Source organism: Rhinolophus sinicus, linkage group LG11, assembly GCF_036562045.2.
Source record: "Rhinolophus sinicus isolate RSC01 linkage group LG11, ASM3656204v1, whole genome shotgun sequence".
In the NCBI taxonomy this organism is placed as follows: Eukaryota; Metazoa; Chordata; class Mammalia; order Chiroptera; family Rhinolophidae; genus Rhinolophus; species Rhinolophus sinicus.
In genome coordinates, this window is record NC_133760.1 from 66168571 (window position 1) to 66187923 (window position 19353).

Below are 19353 nucleotides of genomic sequence, written 5' to 3' on the forward strand. Positions count from 1 at the left end.
CCAGCTAGGGGCATCAGGTGAGCCTGGCAGGTGCCTAGAAAGATGCGGGAAACACTTCACCATCCTGGCCAGCTGCAAAGATTGTGGCTTCTGGGTCAAGTTCTGCCTGACTTAGAGCCCGTTAGAGGTGTTAATGTTGGACTGGGGAAGGAGCTCCAGTTAAGCAGTGAGAACCTGAGCTTCTAGTTTCATTGTACTACAGTCTTTATGGCCTTTTTCAAGGTATTTAGTCTTTGTTGTTTTCATATTTTCTCTATACCCTAGGCCAGAGTAATAATACCTCTCTTATTTCATCACATTCTTTTGCGAATAAATTAGACAGTATTCATGAAAGACTTAGAGATGTGAGAAAGAGCTTATTCTTAAAGTGTGGTGTTGTTACGCATTATAAATTCATTGCAGTCTGCTTTCTCTTAATTAAAAATCATATTTCATGCGCATCCTTTTTAAAAAACGAATCTTCTGCAAAGATATGCTACTAGCCATTGAGTGCATTGCCCTTGCACAAAAGCATAATTTTTCAATCTGTTGTCCAAAACGGATGTAAAATGTACACATCAAGGCCAGAATTAAAGAAGTAGAAACATCTCTTTTCTAAAATGGATTTGCTCATATCTTCAGGAGAACACAGTGTTAGGGGATATTTAGCTAGTGGCTTACTCTGGCTAGCGTACTCCCACGGCTAACAGTTCAGGTTTTGGCTCTGGTCATACACCTCTGGGAAGAGACTATTACCAATCCAGAATTCACCAGAACTTTTGTTTTTACACAGCAGTCCTTTTAATTTAAATGATAATGTTCCTGTTCCTTTTGAATTGCTGAGAAACCCCCAGATAATAGATGTGGACTCTGGAGCCACTTTCTGCTGACTGTTATTTGCCTTGTCTGACTGTAAGGGCTAATGTGATAGACAGTTGTTTTTTAATGTGTAATGTCATGGTAGCCTTCTCTTTTCTTCTTACATATTCTATATTATATTTTATACATTGCATTGCTATTTTTTATAAGTATGTATATTTTAAGTCTAGATTAACAATTGTAAACTGTGAAGAAAATCTTGTTTACTCACCTAGGCTTTGTTTTTGTCGTCCTTAAGTTCATCCACAGCAGGCAAAACTCAGCGGGCCTGCTTCACTTTTGGCTTGGAGTCTCATTCACCTCCTGTCCATTTGTCGCTGAGTGTAAGCTCACATGTCCACACCAAAATTTGTCCCCTAAAAATGTTTCGTTCCACCTACATTGCAAAAACCCCGTTTAAAACAGGTCTTAGAAGCACAATGTGGTTTCTTCAGTATCTGAACTGTCAATGGAGCTTATCTCCCCAAAGAAATACCTCTGGAATAGAGTCCTTGCAAATGCTTGCTTCCCTCTTTAGAAGTTGTGGGCTTCCTTTTAATAAGACAGGAGGTTCCTCTCACCTTGTGGCACACACTTTGTGCCGATTCCTCGACTAGAATTACTTCAGATTCTGGTTTGGGATCTACATTTTGGAAGATATTTCCTTCTCTTTTCCCATTTTCTGTTGAAGGTGTCGTTTTGGGTCAAAAGGGAGGAGAATATTGCCTTGTTTCGTGACACCCTAGACCCATCACTTTTCTCGGGTTACCTTAGATGCCATGTCTTTCTGTGAAATCACAAACCTTGTTCTGTTACTTCCTTTGATTTGTCTTCCACTGTGAGCCCAACTTCCCTTTGCTAATAACGTGTTTTAACAGTACCCTGAAAACGTAGAATTCCTTTGTAATCTGAATATTCTTTCAACTCTTCCTGGGGAAAATAGACACTCTGTGTCTATTGACCGTTTACAAAGCCTATTCTTGGTTTCTGGTGGTTAGATGACACTAGTTGGACCCAGTGTGAAACATCCTAGATAGTCAGGTCTCTGTCCTTCCAGTAACTCGAGAGAGATTGACTTAGACTCCAGACTTACTGGAGAAGCAAAACTTGATAACATTTCTGAAACTGGGGTTATTTGTCTCCATCACGGAGTTTGGGAGAAGCTACAGTAGCAGAAGCTTCCATTCTTAAAGCTCTGTTCGCCCTTGCGAGGACAGACTGACAGAGCTTTCCAAGTCATCCTTTTTATAAACTTTAAAACTTACTGTAAGACGTCTAGTTTGATCTTTTATCTCTGAGTAATAATGTCAGAAAGTCCTAATGATGGCTGTCCTTCTAAACCAGAACCAGGTATGTAGAGGTGAGGCTCAAACGAGCAGCGGGATTTCTAGTGGCTTGTGAGAGGACGCTAGAAATGCCAATCATTTGAATGTAGCGGAGCCTATTTTTTGTTTGAGGTAATTTCTACTTAGTTCAAGGCGATTTTAATGTGTACATTTTGTATTTAGAATGTGAAGTATTGGAGAAGTATTTCAAACTATGTAGCCATACCAAAGGAATATGAATGGGTAAATGGCACCCATGCAAATTACTTGAAAGCTGTTGACAGTTTTCATTGGCTGATTTATTGCCATTTTGATGTCCATAAATTATTTTCGGTGGGAGGTTGGTGGCAATTGAGGGGAATACTGTAGTTATTCAGTTGCACTTTTTATAGCTTGTGTTCAGCCTATTCGGGTCTGCATCCTGGCAGGTTTTAGAATCCTTTGCATCTAGGTGTGTGTTACCTTGTTGTATCCAGAAGAAGCTGTTGTGACAATTTTCTAGAAGTAATGGTCAGTTATTAGCCAAATTGTTCTCTTTAAGACATTTTAGGGGGAAAAAAGACATTTTAGGACAGAGATGCTTTAATTCCCTATAAGAAAGAGCCTTGATATACTTACAAGACTAATCTTTAAGGTAATATCATTTCCTGACTCTGAGTTGTAAGGTGTTTGGGAAAGCAAGCTAACATTATCCTCCAGAGTAACTATCCGGTCTATGCTGTTTTTTTTTTTTTTTTTTTTGGAAAATTCATGGAAATGATTAGTAACACCAAGTAAACAATCTTAAATACCTTTAATCCTTTCCTTTGTTGCTAGGAGTTTTGGCTTATGAGACATTTATGCTGTGCAGGCCATAGTAATTATCCAGCTATCCTTTAGTAATTCTGAAATAATGAAACAGTCTTTAAGGAGTCGTGGGTTCCAATATGAAAACCTAGAAGAGGAGGCAAGGGTAAGAGTGGGTGAGAGTTCAATGCTGAAACCTTCAGAATTGGCAGCCATCATCAGAAAACTTTAAGGAAGATAACTTTGAACATGCTTAGATGTCAGATGAGGTGAGATTGGCTAATTTTTTTTTAAACTGTGTCATGTGATATGAAGAATTAGTAACACAAAGAGTTGTAGAAGTATACTCACTGGAGTTACGTCTCAGTACTATAAAGGTAGCACTGAATAAATATTGATGTTTTAGGTTGATTTTTATTTTTTAATTGCAAAAAACATATACCATAAAAGTAACCATTTTTAAGTATACGGTTCAATAGTGTTAAGTTTTTTCACACTGTTGTACACTAGATCTCCAGAACGAAATTGAATAAGTTGATTTTTACTGAAGTGGAGTTGAAGAGAGAACACAGTGTTGTCCTGTGTCTCTAGCATAGTTTTGTAACCTCAGGAATATAACTGTTCTCTTTTCAAGGCAGGGTTTGAGTAGTGGGTGTAAATATCTTACCAGCTGTTTGATTTGGGGCAATTCAGCTTCTGGATCTCTGTCCTCATTTGCAAAATGTAGGCATTTATTCTCTGCTTTGTTCTGAAAAGGATTTAAAGCAGCTGACAAGAATCCACGCGATACAATATGGTCAAAGTGGAGACAGTAAAAGGAAAATGGTAGATTAATAAAATACAGGCAGGGGGTAAAGTCTCTAGAGACAAAAAGGTGGCTTATAAATTCAACTGTCGGTTTCCTATTGGCCAAAGCCAAGGGGGGAGGGGAGGGAAGGAAGAGATGATACAATACCTGCCACTTTCAATTTCCAGGATACCATGAGGATCAAATGAGGTAATATACGTGAAAGCATATAAAAACTTGAAAAACGTACCATAGAACCTGATGACTAGAAAGAATTAATACTTCTAAGAAAGCAAAATAAACCTAGAAAAATATTTGTCCTATCCTGCCTTTCAGATTATAGATACAAAAAAGATGAGCTTTTCAAGAGACTAAAAGTTACGACCTTTGCCCAGCTGGTAAGTTTAATGATCTGATGTTGGAGTAAAGACTGTGTGATGTGTGCTGCTTTCTGTGAGTATATCTGAATTCGACCCCAGCAAATGTTTGCAGAGGGGTTTCTTCCGGTTCTTTTTATTTCACCTGTGCAGGGATCACTTGGCATGTGGTGTGTGTTCATTCGAGGATGGTGTGAAAATGTTCTCTTCTTGGATAAGAATTTTATAAAGTAAAAAGGGCGTTCTACTTTTAAATCATCCAATGTGTGGTTTAGGGTTTTTTCTTTTCTTTTTTTCTTGTTAATTTAATTGATAATATTTAGAATCTAGAATTCTGGACTCTGGATTGTTTGGACATTTTTCTCTGTGGAAACCAGGTGATCTGTCTTCTGTCACTGAACTCTTTCTCCAAGTCTTTCTGCCATGGGTTATTTTGTTACTTTTGCAAAGTTACCTTCTTCTTTCACTTGAAAATTACGGACAAAGTGTCTCTTTGGCCCCCAAACAAGAATTCCATTGATGTAATTCAAGATGAATCTTGGGTCTTATGACCTAAAATGTGAAAAGTGCTTTAAAAACTGTATGTGACTATACATTGTTGTAGTCAGTGTACTCATAATTACATTTATTTCTTCATTGCATGAAGAATTGCTGATACAATTCCGTTATTGTAAGTATCACATTTTCAAGAAATAACATGTCATATTGGGACTAGACCATATATGGATACAGTTTTAGACTCTTATTCATGTTTCTTGTCCTATGTTACCCCTTTGGTCTTTTAAGTTTATTGTGTAATGTTTTAAATTCATCATTTCTTCTGGAATGATTGTCTGCAGTGTAATTACCACTCCCAAAGTAAGGAGACCTGAGCTTTAGTCTCCAGTTGAGGACAGTGACAGTTTCTTAAAACTAGAGATCTTTGATGTTTGATGTTTCCTCATCTTTTGTAAGACAGAATTGCCTCTGTTTAAAGACAAACAAACATACACACATCTACACGTTTCATTCTTTTTTCTCTCAGGTCATCCAAGTTGCTTCCCTATCTGATCAAACGCTGGAAGTGACAGCTGAGGAGATTCAAAGGCTAGAAGGTAATGGGAAATGAGGATGCAGGGGAAAATAACGAATTGACGGTTTGTTTGACTGACATGCTGCCCCGGTGCAGTTGTGTTCACAGGGACTTGGGACTTTGATGTATCTACTTGCAATTAGGTTGTTACTCTCTGAGAAATGCTGTCTGGTACTTTAATTGTTCATTCGTCTTTCTTTTTAAAACAGCCATCTGGATTTCTGGCTCTAACATTTGTGTTTTAAATGTTTTAGATGTGTTTAATATACTAATTACTTTTTTCAACAAATATTGTTAGTGTTTTCGAGATACGCTACAAGTCACAGAATTAGGTGCTGTGAGGCTACAAAGATGAAAAAGCACAGCTCTGTGTACGTGGAGTTTGTAGTCGTGTGTGCATGTGTACACACGTGTGCGTGTTGGGTGAGGAGAATGGTAACAAACACAGAATTACTAACATGGCAGAAATTCATAATAGAGGACTGAAAGGAAACCATCATTTGTTGAATATACAGAGGGCGCCAAAATAATGTATACACATTTTAAGAAAGGAAAAAACTGTTATTAAAATTGTAATGCTCGATATATACCGATAACAAAAGATGAATACAAGTCATGTGTATACCTGTTTTTGGCACCCCCGGTATATTGCTAGGTACTTCACATGAGTTTTCTTATTGAATCTTCTCAAAAACCCTAGAAGGAAGGTACACTTTACAGATGAGAAGAAGCCCAAGCCTCAGAGGTTGAATGACTTGCTCAAGATGATACAGCCAGTAAGGAGTGGCCCTACAATACAAATCTGTGTGCCTCCCGTAGCAACCAGTGGCTTTGCTGGGGGAGTTCTGAGGAAGGAAGATATTTTCCAGTTAGAAAACGGAGGTAGGCTTTCTTAAAGCCTGGACCTTGAGGGTGAGGCTGTTGCAGGCTGACGAGCAGCCCAAGCAGAGGCACGGAGAAGAAAAAGCTCCAAGCGTGTCTGGGGAATCACGTAATCCAGTCTGGCTATGGTCTGAGGGAGGAATAGGTGCCTGGTAGGAGATAAGGCTAGAAAGATAGTTGGCTCCAGATTTCCTTTCTTAAACACCGAGTCGAAATAAAACCCCTTGGTTGTACTCTCATGAAAAGAATACACAGAGTGAAGGTCTTTATTTTATCCTGAAGTACTCAACAATCAATGTGTGGCTGTTTATTGAAGGGGAATGTGTTTTGTTAAGGTTGATGTAGGCCAGGAATTTGACTTCTGATTTCAAGACAAGTTTCTCAGGAAGTCTGAACACTGGGTTTGTGCAACTCAACTGTCATTTCCCTGGGCTTGTTTTTGTTAGGGAGGATAAAGAGAATCTGAAAAAGCCAGGAATTTATCTTTGACAGATGCCTCTCACACAGCAGAGAAATAAGGGCTCTTTGTAACAGAGATAATTGAGTCTCCGCATACAAGTACTCCCAATTTTACCCCGGTTATATAAGTACCTGGATTGGGTCTTTTAATTCATTATAGAGATTGCAGCACCAGGACATATGGGCACAGGCAATTTTCTCTTCTGAGATGAATTTGCACAGCAAAATAGGCTCTTGTAAAATAGGACACCATAATGTGTGAGTAATATTAGTGGTTTTCTAGTGCTCTACACAGAATAATAACTCACTCAGGAATGCCTGTAGAACAGATTGTATCTGTTTGCATATTGGCTATCTTTGAAGGATTAAAAAAAAAATCTCCTCTTATAATGTTTATTGTTGTGTCCTAACTGAAAAGTATATTTTTAGAAAATCACAAAACTGCAAAAAATATATAAAGAAGAAAATTAAAGTAACTAATAATCCCTGTTAACATTTTGGTCTTTTTACCCCCCGTCTAACTCCTACCCAAATCCATACTCTTTGTATATAGTTTTGTGTTATACTGTTTTCAATTAACGTTTTATCATGCCTACTTTTCCTGTGTCATTAAATGGACTTCCAGAACTTCAGTGTAAAGGCTGTGTGCTCATATAATGTCTATCCTTTGGATATACCATAATTTATTTTATTTAATTATCATTTATAATTTATCACTGCTGGGCATTACAGTTTTTCTAAGGTCTCCCTTTTATAAAATACTGCTGCAATATAAATACATAAGTGTTTGTGTGGCTCTGATTATTTCCGGAAGGTAAGTCGCTGCGGGTGGACAAAGGGTGGAACCATTTTGAGACACTCAGTGTTGACTCCACATTATCTCCAGAATGGTTCCACTTGTGTGCATTCCCACCTAGTGAATAACTAGACCTGTTTCTCCCTGTCCTAGCCAATGCTGAATAATTACCATTTTTGTAAATAGTCACCAATTTGATAAATGAAAAATACTATCCGCTAGTTTTATTTTGAATTTCTCTGATAGTGAGATTGAGCTTTGTGGACGTGTGTGTTTATTGGCCATACATATTTCTTCTTTTCAGGACATTACAGGTCCTTTCCCTTTTTTTTTTTTTTCTCCTGATGGAATGTTCACCTTTTGCTTACTGAATTATGAAAGCTGTATATAGTTATATCTTTTTACTTTGGGAACCATTACAACCTTGGAAATAAATGAGAAAAATCTTTACTTGATGATTTGAAACAGTTGCCAAGCTGTATTAAGTAAAAATTAAACAACAAAACAAGAAAAACTAAAAGTATAGAGCAGTATGAATGGTATTCCCCTGGATATATAAAAAAGGGAGGAAGTGAAATATATGCAAAAGTATGTAGTTGTTTTATTTCTGGAAGGAGACATAAATATCTGAAACTGGTTCCCTGAGGGCCTGCGGGTCTGGAGTGGAAAGAAGACTTCCTTTCCATATTAATTTATCTTGTTTGCAGTTTTCCCTTGTACACATGATCCTTTTTCAATTAAAGAGCTGGTTAACTTTAAAAATCTATAAAGTAAGTATATTAACCTATTCTCATCCACATATGTCACAGATATTTTTCCTAGTTTGTTACTCACCTTTTAATATTCTTTGTGTTGTTTTTTTTGACATATATGAGGTTTGCATTTTTACATTATTAAATCTATTAGCCTTTCATGCTGTGTTTCGTTTTATGGCTTTAGACTCATAAACTCCAAAATAAGATAAATTGTTTACCTCTGTTTTCCTGTTAGCTTGCTCAGTTTTTGTTTTGTTTTTTTAGAAAGTGTGTACTTAAGGGTGAGATTTATTAATAAAATCATTCATTGTGACTGCTTCCTCAGGGTTGTTTTTTAGTGAGAATACCATGTTTATTAACCAATTGAGTGTTGGTGAAAACTAGAATGATTACTAATGAAACTTGATGCCACTACCCTGAGTCGTGCTAAGACGCTAGCAATGTTATCCGCCATTAGTGCCATTGTCAACACAGTAAAAAAGACAACATCCGAGTATTATTACGAAAGCAGTTTTCACCCTGCAGCTCCCCTGAAAAGGGCCTTCGGGACTCCTGAGGCCCGCAGACGACATTTCGAGAACATCTATCCATTAGAATTTATAGAACAATTTAATTATGGTGATGGGATTTCCTTTTCTTGACCTGATTTCAATGACACTGCCTAACAAGTAAATATGTACTCTGCAGTTCAATTTACTTATCTCTTCATCTGCAAAATTTAGACAATGATTCTGCCACTTCAGACCCTGATGCTGAAATCACCGCCAGGACCAACGGGAAGGGGAGCCCCGGGGAGCAGTCACCGAGCCCCGTCCAGTTCATAAATAGCATGGGAGCTGGGGACTCCAGTCGCTCGACTCTCCAGAGGTACTGTAATCGGACTCCTGTTTTCACTGCATTTTACCTTCACGTTAGTCTAGTGACCGATTTCCGGGACATAGCTGGTGGTAGTGAAGTCCAGCATTTTCATCCCAGCCCTTCTCCTTTCTCTTGGTATCAGTGCCACCTCCTGAATCTTTTCACAGCATTCTTTGTCAATCAGTGTAAGAGTCTATTACTAGGGAGGCATTACTTTTCACTCCTCACTGCCCTCCCCACAGTGTGCTGACATTAAGTAGGTAGGGAGCTACATAAAAGACGGAGCACAGCCCTCGGCAGATTCCCATGCTGCACGTGGCTGGGTCTTCTTGTTCCTTTCTCTCAAATAGTAACTGTTGATTCCAAGACAGTGCTGATTTTCAGTACATACTCATATCCATCCCTTCTACTGGTAAAACAATTCGACTAGAGAAAGAATTGCTATCATCTCTACCACTGTTACTATTTTTATAACTTCTTTGGTGCAAAGACTAAAATTGCGTTCAAAACAAGTTAGACCAACAGGACTTCCACGGAGGATGCAATTTTCATAAGAAATAGAATTTCTTCTTCTTTGGCTCACCAACAGGAGCCCAAGGTGCCATATAGTTCTAGTGTTTCTCAGACTTAAATGCAGAGTTTGATTTGCTGGGATGGGAGAGGAACTGTGCTAAGTGCCAATCGCTGGTTTGGCACATACGTCTTCATATTTGCCTCGGAAAGTCATCATCTTCTTATTCTAGCGATATGTCACTAACTGCCATTTTGTTCATAACATATAATCTTCTTTATTCTTTCGATTCATGTTTTCACCACATTTTGCCTGTAGTGTTAACATGGCAACAAGTTGCAGTCATTTTATGACCCTAGAAATGGAACTGTCAGTGATGAAGTCCCTCATTTGAATCCTAGCTTTTCCTCTGTCTCGTTATATGAGTGCCACCAACTCTAAACGCCTCTTCTACCTCAACATTATTGTAACCTATAAAATCGAAGTAAGTTCAGGTAACTGCTGAAAACATTAAGGTTCAAAATCCATATTGGATAGGTTACTGTATGAAATACATTATAACATTGTTGTTACTTTATATTACATATAATACACACAGAAGCACTTCATTTTTCCTGTGCTAGCAACCTTATTCTTTCCCGTTTTGCTCCGCTTTCTTACATCCCTCAAAATTGCATTGGATGAACTGTTCGCCCATTTCTCTCTCTGATTGTGGCTCTTGCTGCTGGAGGCTGCATGCACCCTATGGTCTGTGCCCTCTCAGCCATACAAATGACGCCATATGCATTCTCTGAAAGTAAGTGTGGACCTGTGCATCCCCTCCTTGGGGTCCAGTGAGATAGAATAGGAATCCAGAGGATCTTACATTCTGAGGCCGAACTGAGACACTATATCCATTTCCCATTTTCTTTGAAGTGTCTTTTGAAAAGCCACTGAGCTCTCTTTCGCTATTCTGAAGAAACGCGTTTGACCTTTAAGCCACCAACCCCTGACTAGTTTCTGCTGACCTACTTTTTCACTTGCAGCGTCATCAGTGGTGTTGGGGAACTGGATCTAGACAAAGGGCTAGTGAAGAAAGCAGAGCCCAACACCAAAGACAAACCTTATCCCGACTGCCCCTTCCTGCTACTAGATGTGCGAGATAGAGATTCTTACCAGCAGTGCCACATTGTTGGAGGTAAGAGAGAGAAGGCTTTATAGTGTCTCACTCGCCAAAACAGAGTCCATTCTTGAGTCCCAGCAGGACTGAACCATGTCCTATGGTCAACAACTAAGGAAACCATGTGAGCTGAACCCATTATGGGAACCTGTGAGTTGGCTTTACCATAATGCTCTGCGAGAGGCTGGGGAGCTTCTCACGTGGCCCTGGTGCCCAGTGCTAAATGTCAGACAGTCAAGTGAAGCTTCATATTCAGTTCATAGTGTCCTGTTTTCTCTTTCACGAAAGTATTTAGGTTTATGGCTTGTTGATTTTGAAAATACATTTCTTTTAATTCTTAGATTTTTCACCAGCTGGGAATTGGGGCCAAGTCCTACTACGAGAACTACAAACTACCTACGTGTTTCTTCTCTTTGCAGCTTACAGTTACCCAATTGCGACTCTGTCTAGAACAATGAACCCTTATTCAAATGATATTCTTGAATATGTATCCTTTGTTGCATTTTAAGGAGTTGGGTCATAATGAGGATTTTAAGAATCAGTCTTACCATGAATGTGTAAGTGCTCCTAGTAAGGAAACTCTGAGAAGGACTTTTGATAATAATCAGCTTACTTAGCATGTCATGGAATTTGAATTCTTAACTGTTGCTGAGTATCCTGACTATTATAGCAGAAGCTTCCCGACTATGTTGCAACTGGGCTCAAAAACATCAGGTGAAAGGTTATGTTCCAGTAAGAGTCAGTACTAAGACTTTTTTTCCCCCCAGAAAGATTTCCCAAGTAAAACTTAAAAAGTAAGTTTTCTTCTATTTTAACTTATTTCTTCTTAAAATTTTAATTTTCTTGCTCAAAAAATCATACAAGGAGAAAATAATTTAAATACTGAAATATGTAAGAAATCTCCAATAATCACTCATTTGAATGACTCTTACTATGTTTTTGTATATTTTATTCCAGATTGTCTTCTATGTATTTTTTTAACAAAGTAGAAATTATACTGTATATATAATTTACTATCTTGTTTTTCCCTGCTTCATATTACAATGTATTAAGTATTTCCTCACATTAACACAAGCTCTTTTCAAACTCTTCTTTTGATGCAGTATAATATCTTCAGATTTACTATAATTTACTAAACTTCTCTATTGTACTTTTAGTTGATTCCCTTTTTTTTTCAATATTACAAATAAGGCTGCAGTAATATTACAAATGAGGCTAACTTTAAGTGGACATTAAAGTTTTTCTATTTCCTTGCCTGTACAATGGAGCTTGTAATACTTACTTTCCAGGGTTGTAAGGATAACAGAGTTAAAGAGTGCATAGTGTATAATGCGTGCTGTCTTGGACCATCATAATATTAATTTAGAAAAGAACACCAGCTTGTGTGGTTTCCATGACAGGAAGAAATCCAGTAACTGCTGGTGTGATGGGGAAAGAGCAAGGTTGTCTGATGTCCCCCTGAATTCAGAACTCTGACAGCTCTTTGTTCCTTGGGGGTTTCTTATAGTCTAAGAGCATTAACTCAGTGTGGTCGAACCTTAACTCATCTGCCTCTTAGAAAAATGCCCATGGCAAGATCATCATTCTCTATGACGACGATGAGAGGCTGGCCAGCCAGGCGGCCACCACCATGTGTGAGCGGGGGTTTGAAAACCTCTTCATGCTTTCCGGAGGTGAGCGGGGCTGTATTCCCCTTAGGAACGAAAAGACAGATACCTGGATTCACAATCCTTCAACCCTCCCTCATCACCTTTTTCCTCTGAGTGGTCATAATTTAGTACAGACATAACCTCGGAGATACTGCTGGTTGGGTTCCAGACCACTGCAATAAAGCCAGTATCACAATCAAGCAAGTCATAAGCTCTTTGCTGGGGGAGGGTCTTGCCTTCAGTTTGTAAAGATAACATCTGTAAGGTGCAGCCAAGTGAAGCGCAGTTAAACGAGCTGTGCCTGTATTCTGGAAAGAGAGAAAGCCGTGCTGGCTGAAAGGGGGAGGCTGGGGTTCTGGGAAGCTTCCGTTAGCTTTATCAGCACATGTTTTAAATTCCTGAAATACTGACGTTGCTTCAGGGCACTGTAAGAAAGCCTCAATACTGAAGACTTGAGCGAAAGGATTTCTGGTGGAATTCTCAGAATCCCACGTAACAGCTGACATTAGTCGGGTGTATTTTACTTCATGGGGAAGCAGTTAAGTCAGAAAGATTTCACGTCCGTCCTTGTGTTGGCCTCAACTTGGAGACCAAAGAAGAGGAGACATGCGGGCTCCTTGTCAGAGTTTGCCTTGGCCTGCCCATGTTAATGCTGCTTTTTCTGATGGTCTTCCACACCTAGGTCTAAAGGTCTTAGCTCAGAAATTCCCAGAAGGACTGATTACGGGTTCCCTGCCAGCGTCTTGCCAGCAAGCCGTTCCTCCTGGTTCTGCCCGGAAACGATCCAGCCCCAAAGTGCCACTCCCACTGGCCGAGAATAAGTGGCGATTTACCCCAGAAGACCTAAAAAAGATAGAATATTACCTGGAAGAGGATCAAGGTCCTGCAGACGATCCCAGTAAGATATTTTAAGCTTTAGAGATAATGTTTCCTGTAGAGTTTGAGATCTGCAGCTTTGAACATCACCTCATCATATGAAAAACTTGACCTCTTGTAATATATTCAGTCTTAAAATATTTGGTACAGGGTGGTACAGGGTGTGGGGGGCAAGTGGAGGTGATCCCAGGTTGTGGCGAGAATTAGGTATTGTGCACAGACATAGAAGAAAATGTATCAGTCAAATAAAGCATGTATCTGAGGCAGAGACGAGAGGTTAGGTAAGCTAAGGCGTTAGATCCCTTCTTGGATAGTTTTCGTTTCCTCCTGTTGCTGCTAGGTACACTTAAACCTCTTCTGACCTTTCCGTTGCACTCTACTTCCTCTTGTCTGTCTGTCCTCTAATGGCTCCTGTCTCCTTCTCTACCAAGAAGGCTAGGTTGATTAGGGATCATGGAGAGGAAGGAAGGAAGAAAAGCTGTCTGGGTTTCCTTTCATTCCTGCCCCCTTCCCCACCTTCAAGTTAATCTCAGGGATAAAGAGTAGGTTTTCGCCTTAAGTAAATGCTGAATAGGACTTCATTAGCTCAAAAGTGGTTGTAGCCTAAGACTTCATTAGCTTAAAAGTGTACTTGGCAGATTGTCCCTGGAATCATTCTTGCAGCTCAGCTCCCTGCTTTCTTGCTCCTTTCAGGCCGGCTGAGCCAAGCTAATGCCTCCGGGAGAGACTCCAAGGTTTCAGGCAGCCGCAGCGGTCAGAGCCTGCCCACCGGGGGCCCTGCTGGCCACCCGAGCCCCCGCTCGCTCGTCAGTGGCCACCTGCAAGGCAAACCCTGGAAGTAAAGACTTTGTCTGTCTTAGTTGAGTACATGTTTTGTCTCCTTCCGGAACCCCTGCACAGTTCCCCAGTTGGTCATTTCCAGAAACTGCTGCAGAGGAAAGACCACGACCTGTGTGATAGGCCCTTCTCCCTCTTCCTGTCTCCTGCTCCTCTCCCACCTCCAACTCGGGAAGGAGTTTTACAAAAGCCAGAGGCATGACAGGCTCTAGTGTCCTCCCTATGGTTTACAGAATACTTCAGTCTCTGAAACGGAGTAGGAAAAAAAGAGTCTAATTTTTTTTTAGGCTTTAATGTTTTTAAATCAGGTCCAGCTTGTTTCGGTCTGTATCCTGCATTGTTTTGTCAGGGCTTCCGTCCCATCCGGTATGCGTTTCCCAACCAGTTCCTTCTCACTCACTGTTCTTGGTTTCACGAAGGTTCTCCAGGTAGGCTTTGCGGCCTGAGGAGCTGGCCCTGGGGGCGCAGGGGATTCTTAGCTTTCGGCCTTCCCAGGTGCCCCCCCATCAGGTGTGGGCCCACCGGCCATGGCGTTCTTCCCAGCACACACTGCAGGCTCGGCCGTGAGTTGGGAGCATCGCTCAGTTTTAAGATTCAGTAGAACAGCTCTCACACTTCCCGAACATTCCTCCTTAGTAGCCGCTTTCCTGGAGCCAGCTCAGGCCATGAAGTGTGCTCAGCTCACCTTCACACAGGGTTCGGGCCCCTCCCAGGAAAGCCCCGTCCATTGTACAGAGCTGTGTCAAGAGCCACTGAAGCCCCTCCAAGCTGTCCCTCATTTGCAGGTGGTGGGTCAGTTATGAATTTCCATTACCCAGCTCGGGCCTGTCCATCGGAGATGGGTAAAAATGATCAGCTTCGGGTGGGCCACAGCGGGCACACAGGTGAGGACGCCTCTATGGTCCTTTGTCAGAGCTGACAGCCCCTTAAGCCCTTGCTCAAAATACAGTATTAGTCTAATTGAGTAATTAATGCAATTTCCTGCTTACTTTTCATTCTCATGACTGAGCTGTGATTAGGAGGTTGTGATTATAGATTCTGGTTTGGGCCAGAATTTTGAATCAGCATTAATTGAATTGCTAGATGACTGACATCCATTCCATTTAATTGGGGGAACAAAAGACCTCAGGTAAGGATGAGGAACTCTGAAATCCTCAGGAAAAGGAAAAGAGCCGTGTTCATTTTTATGGTCTGTGATCTGTAGCTGTGATAAGGGACTGAGGAATAAATTTGCTCTTTGTCATGGCAACCAGCTTCTGAAAAGCCAACTGAAAATTGCCTATCCTTAGGTGGTTACTGCTGCTGGGTAAGATTTGCCTTAATGGTACTATTTCCTCACCATCAAAAAACAAAACAAAACAAAAAAGTACCACAGTATTTCCAGCATGGGGGGGGGGGGGGGCGGGCTGTGTTTGTAAGAGAAATAATGGTAGTAAATATCTCGTGGAGGCATATGGAAAAAGAACTTTCAGATTCAGCCCAGTTCTGTTTTAGTGTTTATTCCTCTCTACTTGATTTCCAAAGTACAACATTTTCCGATGCTTTAGAAGTCAAACAAACCAGCGACATTGTTCAGATGTCAAGCCGTGCCCAATTTTCCACAAGATTCAAGAATCTTGTATAAAATTCAGCCAACGTACACATAGCTGTAATGAGGAGCCTGTCATGTTTCCCCATAAATTTATTGCCTGAGAACTTAGTTCAGCCTTTTGCTAATGCCAAAACGCCCTGGCTTTTTATTTTCTTTACAGCATAGATTTTTTCAAATGCAAATTTTTCCACACTCAACTTTCCCCTAGCATGGACAAGATTTTCAGCCATTTCTGACACATATACATTTTTAAGGGGGAAAAAAAAATGTTTTCTCTGTAACAAAGTTCTGGTTATGCCATTTTAAAGTTGGCTAGTCAGGAGTTTAGATTTCCCCACTCGTTCTATTTGGAGAGTACGTGGTGGGCCCCCTTTCTTCCTGTTCTGCACCCTCACCACGAAACAACACCCGAGTGTCAGAAACTACTGTGGATATGTGCAAAGTCAGGTTAGCCAGACCTGTTAGCATTGCTGCGTGTTTAGCCGAGCGATCTGGCAGGATGAGTATGTTTATGTGGTTTCCCCAGAGTGCTTTGTCCTCTTGGTAAGGCTTTTAAACAACTACTCCTCAAAGACCTGCTCCAATTCTGCACTCTGGGTGTTAAATGTCACTCGCAGATAGTTTTTATATGCTCAAGGCACTGCTTTGAGTGTTCTCCTTTACTCGTTTCTTCATTGGGTTAACTGACGTGTATTATTTAAGTGACCGGTGATACTTTGTGCAATTGTGAAGAGTAGAGATTAAAGTCCATAGTTGTTGTTTGCTATTAATAATAATGCTGAGATCTGCCAACTCCTCTCTTCCTCTCTGTTGAGATGATTTGGGGGAGCCACGTGAGACAGGGATGATTTGAAAGAGTACCTCTTTTTGCTGCATCTCCCAGGAAGGCATATATTCTTTATATAAATAAATCAGGAAATCATTTCAGTTAGGGCCAGGGACCTCCGCTCTCTAGTCAGAGGTCTGGGTTTCTCTTCATGCTGAGGCAGGGACTAATTGCCATTTTAAACACATGGCAGCAGGACTTCCCTGACAATGTTTCAGGGGGTGATGAGCTGTCCTTGCCTTGTAACCCCTCAGATGGAAGGTGATTTATCGATGGACAGCTTCAGCTCCATCTGAGCCGTGGTGATGGCCAAACTCTAAATAATACAGTCAGTGCTTTAAAGAGGTAGGTATTTAAGAAAAAAAGGAGGGAAGGCAAGGGAGAGGCAAGGAAACAAGAAGTAGCGAGGGAGGGAAAAGCTACATTACATGTTTGAAAATAAAAAGAACATCTTGAGCTGTAATAATGTCCGCTTTAATCTACTGAAAGGTAAAGAATGATTCAAATGGCCTAAAAGTCATTTTGTTTTTTACCTTGACTGGAAAACCAGAACCAGCACAATCATAGGACTTGGTGTAAAACAGAATTAGAAGAGAACAAATAATGTTCATTAGTTACTGAGAGATTTTTCCTGTGGTGCTATGGAGATTATACAAACCTTCTTAAGGTTTTCGGCGGCTCACCAAGAACACAGAACAAAACAAAAACCTTCTTTTCTCTAACTCCCTTGTGGAATATAAGTGAAATAAGTCCTAGACTAGGAATAAATATGTAGGTAATTTTTCTTGTGTTGGTTTTGGTTTCTGTGATGTTATATATTGGTTATTATATATATTTTTTATGTTATCTGACTTTTTAAAGGGGGATAGTTAATGTCTGTCCACCTGGATTTAAATCCACAACTGCCTTCTTGCTTTACTCTGAAGATAATCAAGAACCCACTTTCTCCAGTTCCAAAATGTTCTGTGTCTTTAATGTACGTTTATTTTCTTCACAATTCTTTCAAAGATGTAACTCCCATAATACTTTTCTTTTTTTTAAGAAACATGGATTCTAATTCATCAGTGTAATTATGTGAGCATGGTGACATGCTTATATGCAGTTCAATTAATTTTTTGATTAACAAATAACATTTCCCTGTAAAAACACTAAATAAGACGCTGTGCTTCCAAAGCGTTCAGTATACATTTGAATAGTAGTACTTGCCCAGAATTGTAGTAATTATTGAAGCTGTCTATTGTGGTATCCTTAAATTGGTTCACAGGTCAAGTGTAGCATAAAATACGTTAACGGTAGAAATGTGTCCGCGTTGCATTCTGACAGAACGGGTTTCGGTGCATGATTTTATGTGTGTTTGCAAAACTGTGTTTGTCACCCCGCGATCCCCTTGTGATCTCTCACTCTCCGATGCTGACGCCTTTGTTCTGAAGGCAGAAGCAGATTCTCGTGGCTGGTGTAACATCCTGAAGGCCCAGGATAAAATGCGGGACAAACAGAAGTCATTGACGGACTACAGTTTGTAAATTATTTGAAATTATTTTGACTATATATAAGCTCCTAGAGGGTGAAAATCAACGACATAACCATGGCCCTTAATAAGGGTGTGTGACTCAGTGAATTAATCCTGGCAAGACTGAAGTCTGGGACGTAATGCCGTTGCGGTGGCCCCTCAACACCGGGCTGCCATCCTGGAGATTTGGAAAGCTCTGCATCTTTTCTCCCCTTGTGCTACATCCTGTTTTTGCAGGAGAGGCATTCACAACCGGAGGTTTTTAGATTGCCCCTGCAGGAAGCTCCCAGAGAGCTGTTAGGGGCCTCGTCATTCAACCAGGCCTGTTTTCATGGTCCCTTCAGGCTGAAAGTGACCTTCAGAATTCATCAGTGTAATTCATCACCATCCCCATCTGAGAGTGGGGTATTTTCTGTCTCTCGTTTCAAATCTTGACGATTTCCAGATAATAGACATTTATGGAGAGCTGACTGTTAGGCAAGGTTCCTAGATTGTTTGTTTTATGTTTAGACTCATTTAATTCTCAAACAACAGTCCTGCGAGGTAGGCTCCCCATTCTCAGGTGAGGAGGCTGAGGGTCCAGTGGAGATTAACCAACTTGCCCTGAGTCACCGAGCTAGAAGGTGGAGACGCCAAGATCCAGCTTGAGAACTATAGCTCCTGAGCAAGTTCATTCAGCCACTCGGCTGCATGCTTCCCACCCTGCATAGGTACAGCCATGCTCTCCCTCGGCATGCCGCCAATGTACCAACGAAAATGTAACTTTCCCTTGGCTGTTGGCTTCCCTCCTCGTCACCTGAAATTCCACTGAGAGCTTTCCTCCTCTGCCTGCACGAAAGGTGTTGGAAATTGAGGGACTGAAATGTCTGCCCCTGACACTACGTATTTCCACATTTCCACAGTCTCTGTCTGGGGGCCTACCTTGAAGACAGGTGTTCCAAGGTTTCTACGGTTTGTTTCTTAGTCATACCTACTGAGGTATCACTTAAGGAATGAGAGTTACAAACTCTCCATTAGACTGTGGGAACAAAGTAAGCTGTTTCCCTGAGAGGTTGAACTATCCATTCAATAAACCATATTGATATGACTTGGCGTCTGGTCTCTTCTCTCCTTTGTGGTGACGTTTCTGATTTAGGCTGAGACAGAAATTCCATGAATTGGCTCACAGTCACAGGCCTGGGTTTCACGGGAGGAAGCTGCAGCCACCCTCTGTGCCTCAGTTGGTGTTAGCAGAGCTCCTGTTCCACTGCAATCTAGAATGTCACCGAACACTACTACTATGGCTAAGCAAGAGACTTTTCGTTTGCTTCTTTTAGTTTGGCAAGCAACATTTGGCAGTCTCGGTCTCTGGGGTTGTTAGATGATGTTCACAGTTTGAGTTGCCAAATGAATGCAGATCGTGAAAGCTTTGGGGAGAATTCATTACCCTTTGACAGTTTTTCAGAGTTGACGGGGGCTCT

At 40.7% G+C, this 19353-nt stretch overlaps 1 protein-coding gene across 2 annotated transcripts in view; it reads left to right on the forward strand.

The window, feature by feature from the left end:
• CEP41 (centrosomal protein 41) overlaps positions 1–13988 on the forward strand; it is a 35388-nt gene extending 21400 nt beyond the window's left edge. For both annotated transcript variants that reach the window (XM_019751234.2, XM_074315603.1), the window contains exons 4-11: positions 4072–4133; positions 5137–5206; positions 8799–8943; positions 10471–10622; positions 11024–11091; positions 12163–12277; positions 12936–13151; positions 13823–13988. In XM_019751234.2, coding sequence (XP_019606793.2) covers positions 4072–4133; positions 5137–5206; positions 8799–8943; positions 10471–10622; positions 11024–11091; positions 12163–12277; positions 12936–13151; positions 13823–13971 — 977 coding nt within the window. In that variant the 3' untranslated portion in view covers positions 13972–13988. The remainder of the gene's footprint in view (positions 1–4071; positions 4134–5136; positions 5207–8798; positions 8944–10470; positions 10623–11023; positions 11092–12162; positions 12278–12935; positions 13152–13822) is intronic.
• Positions 13989–19353: the final 5365 nt, after the last annotated feature.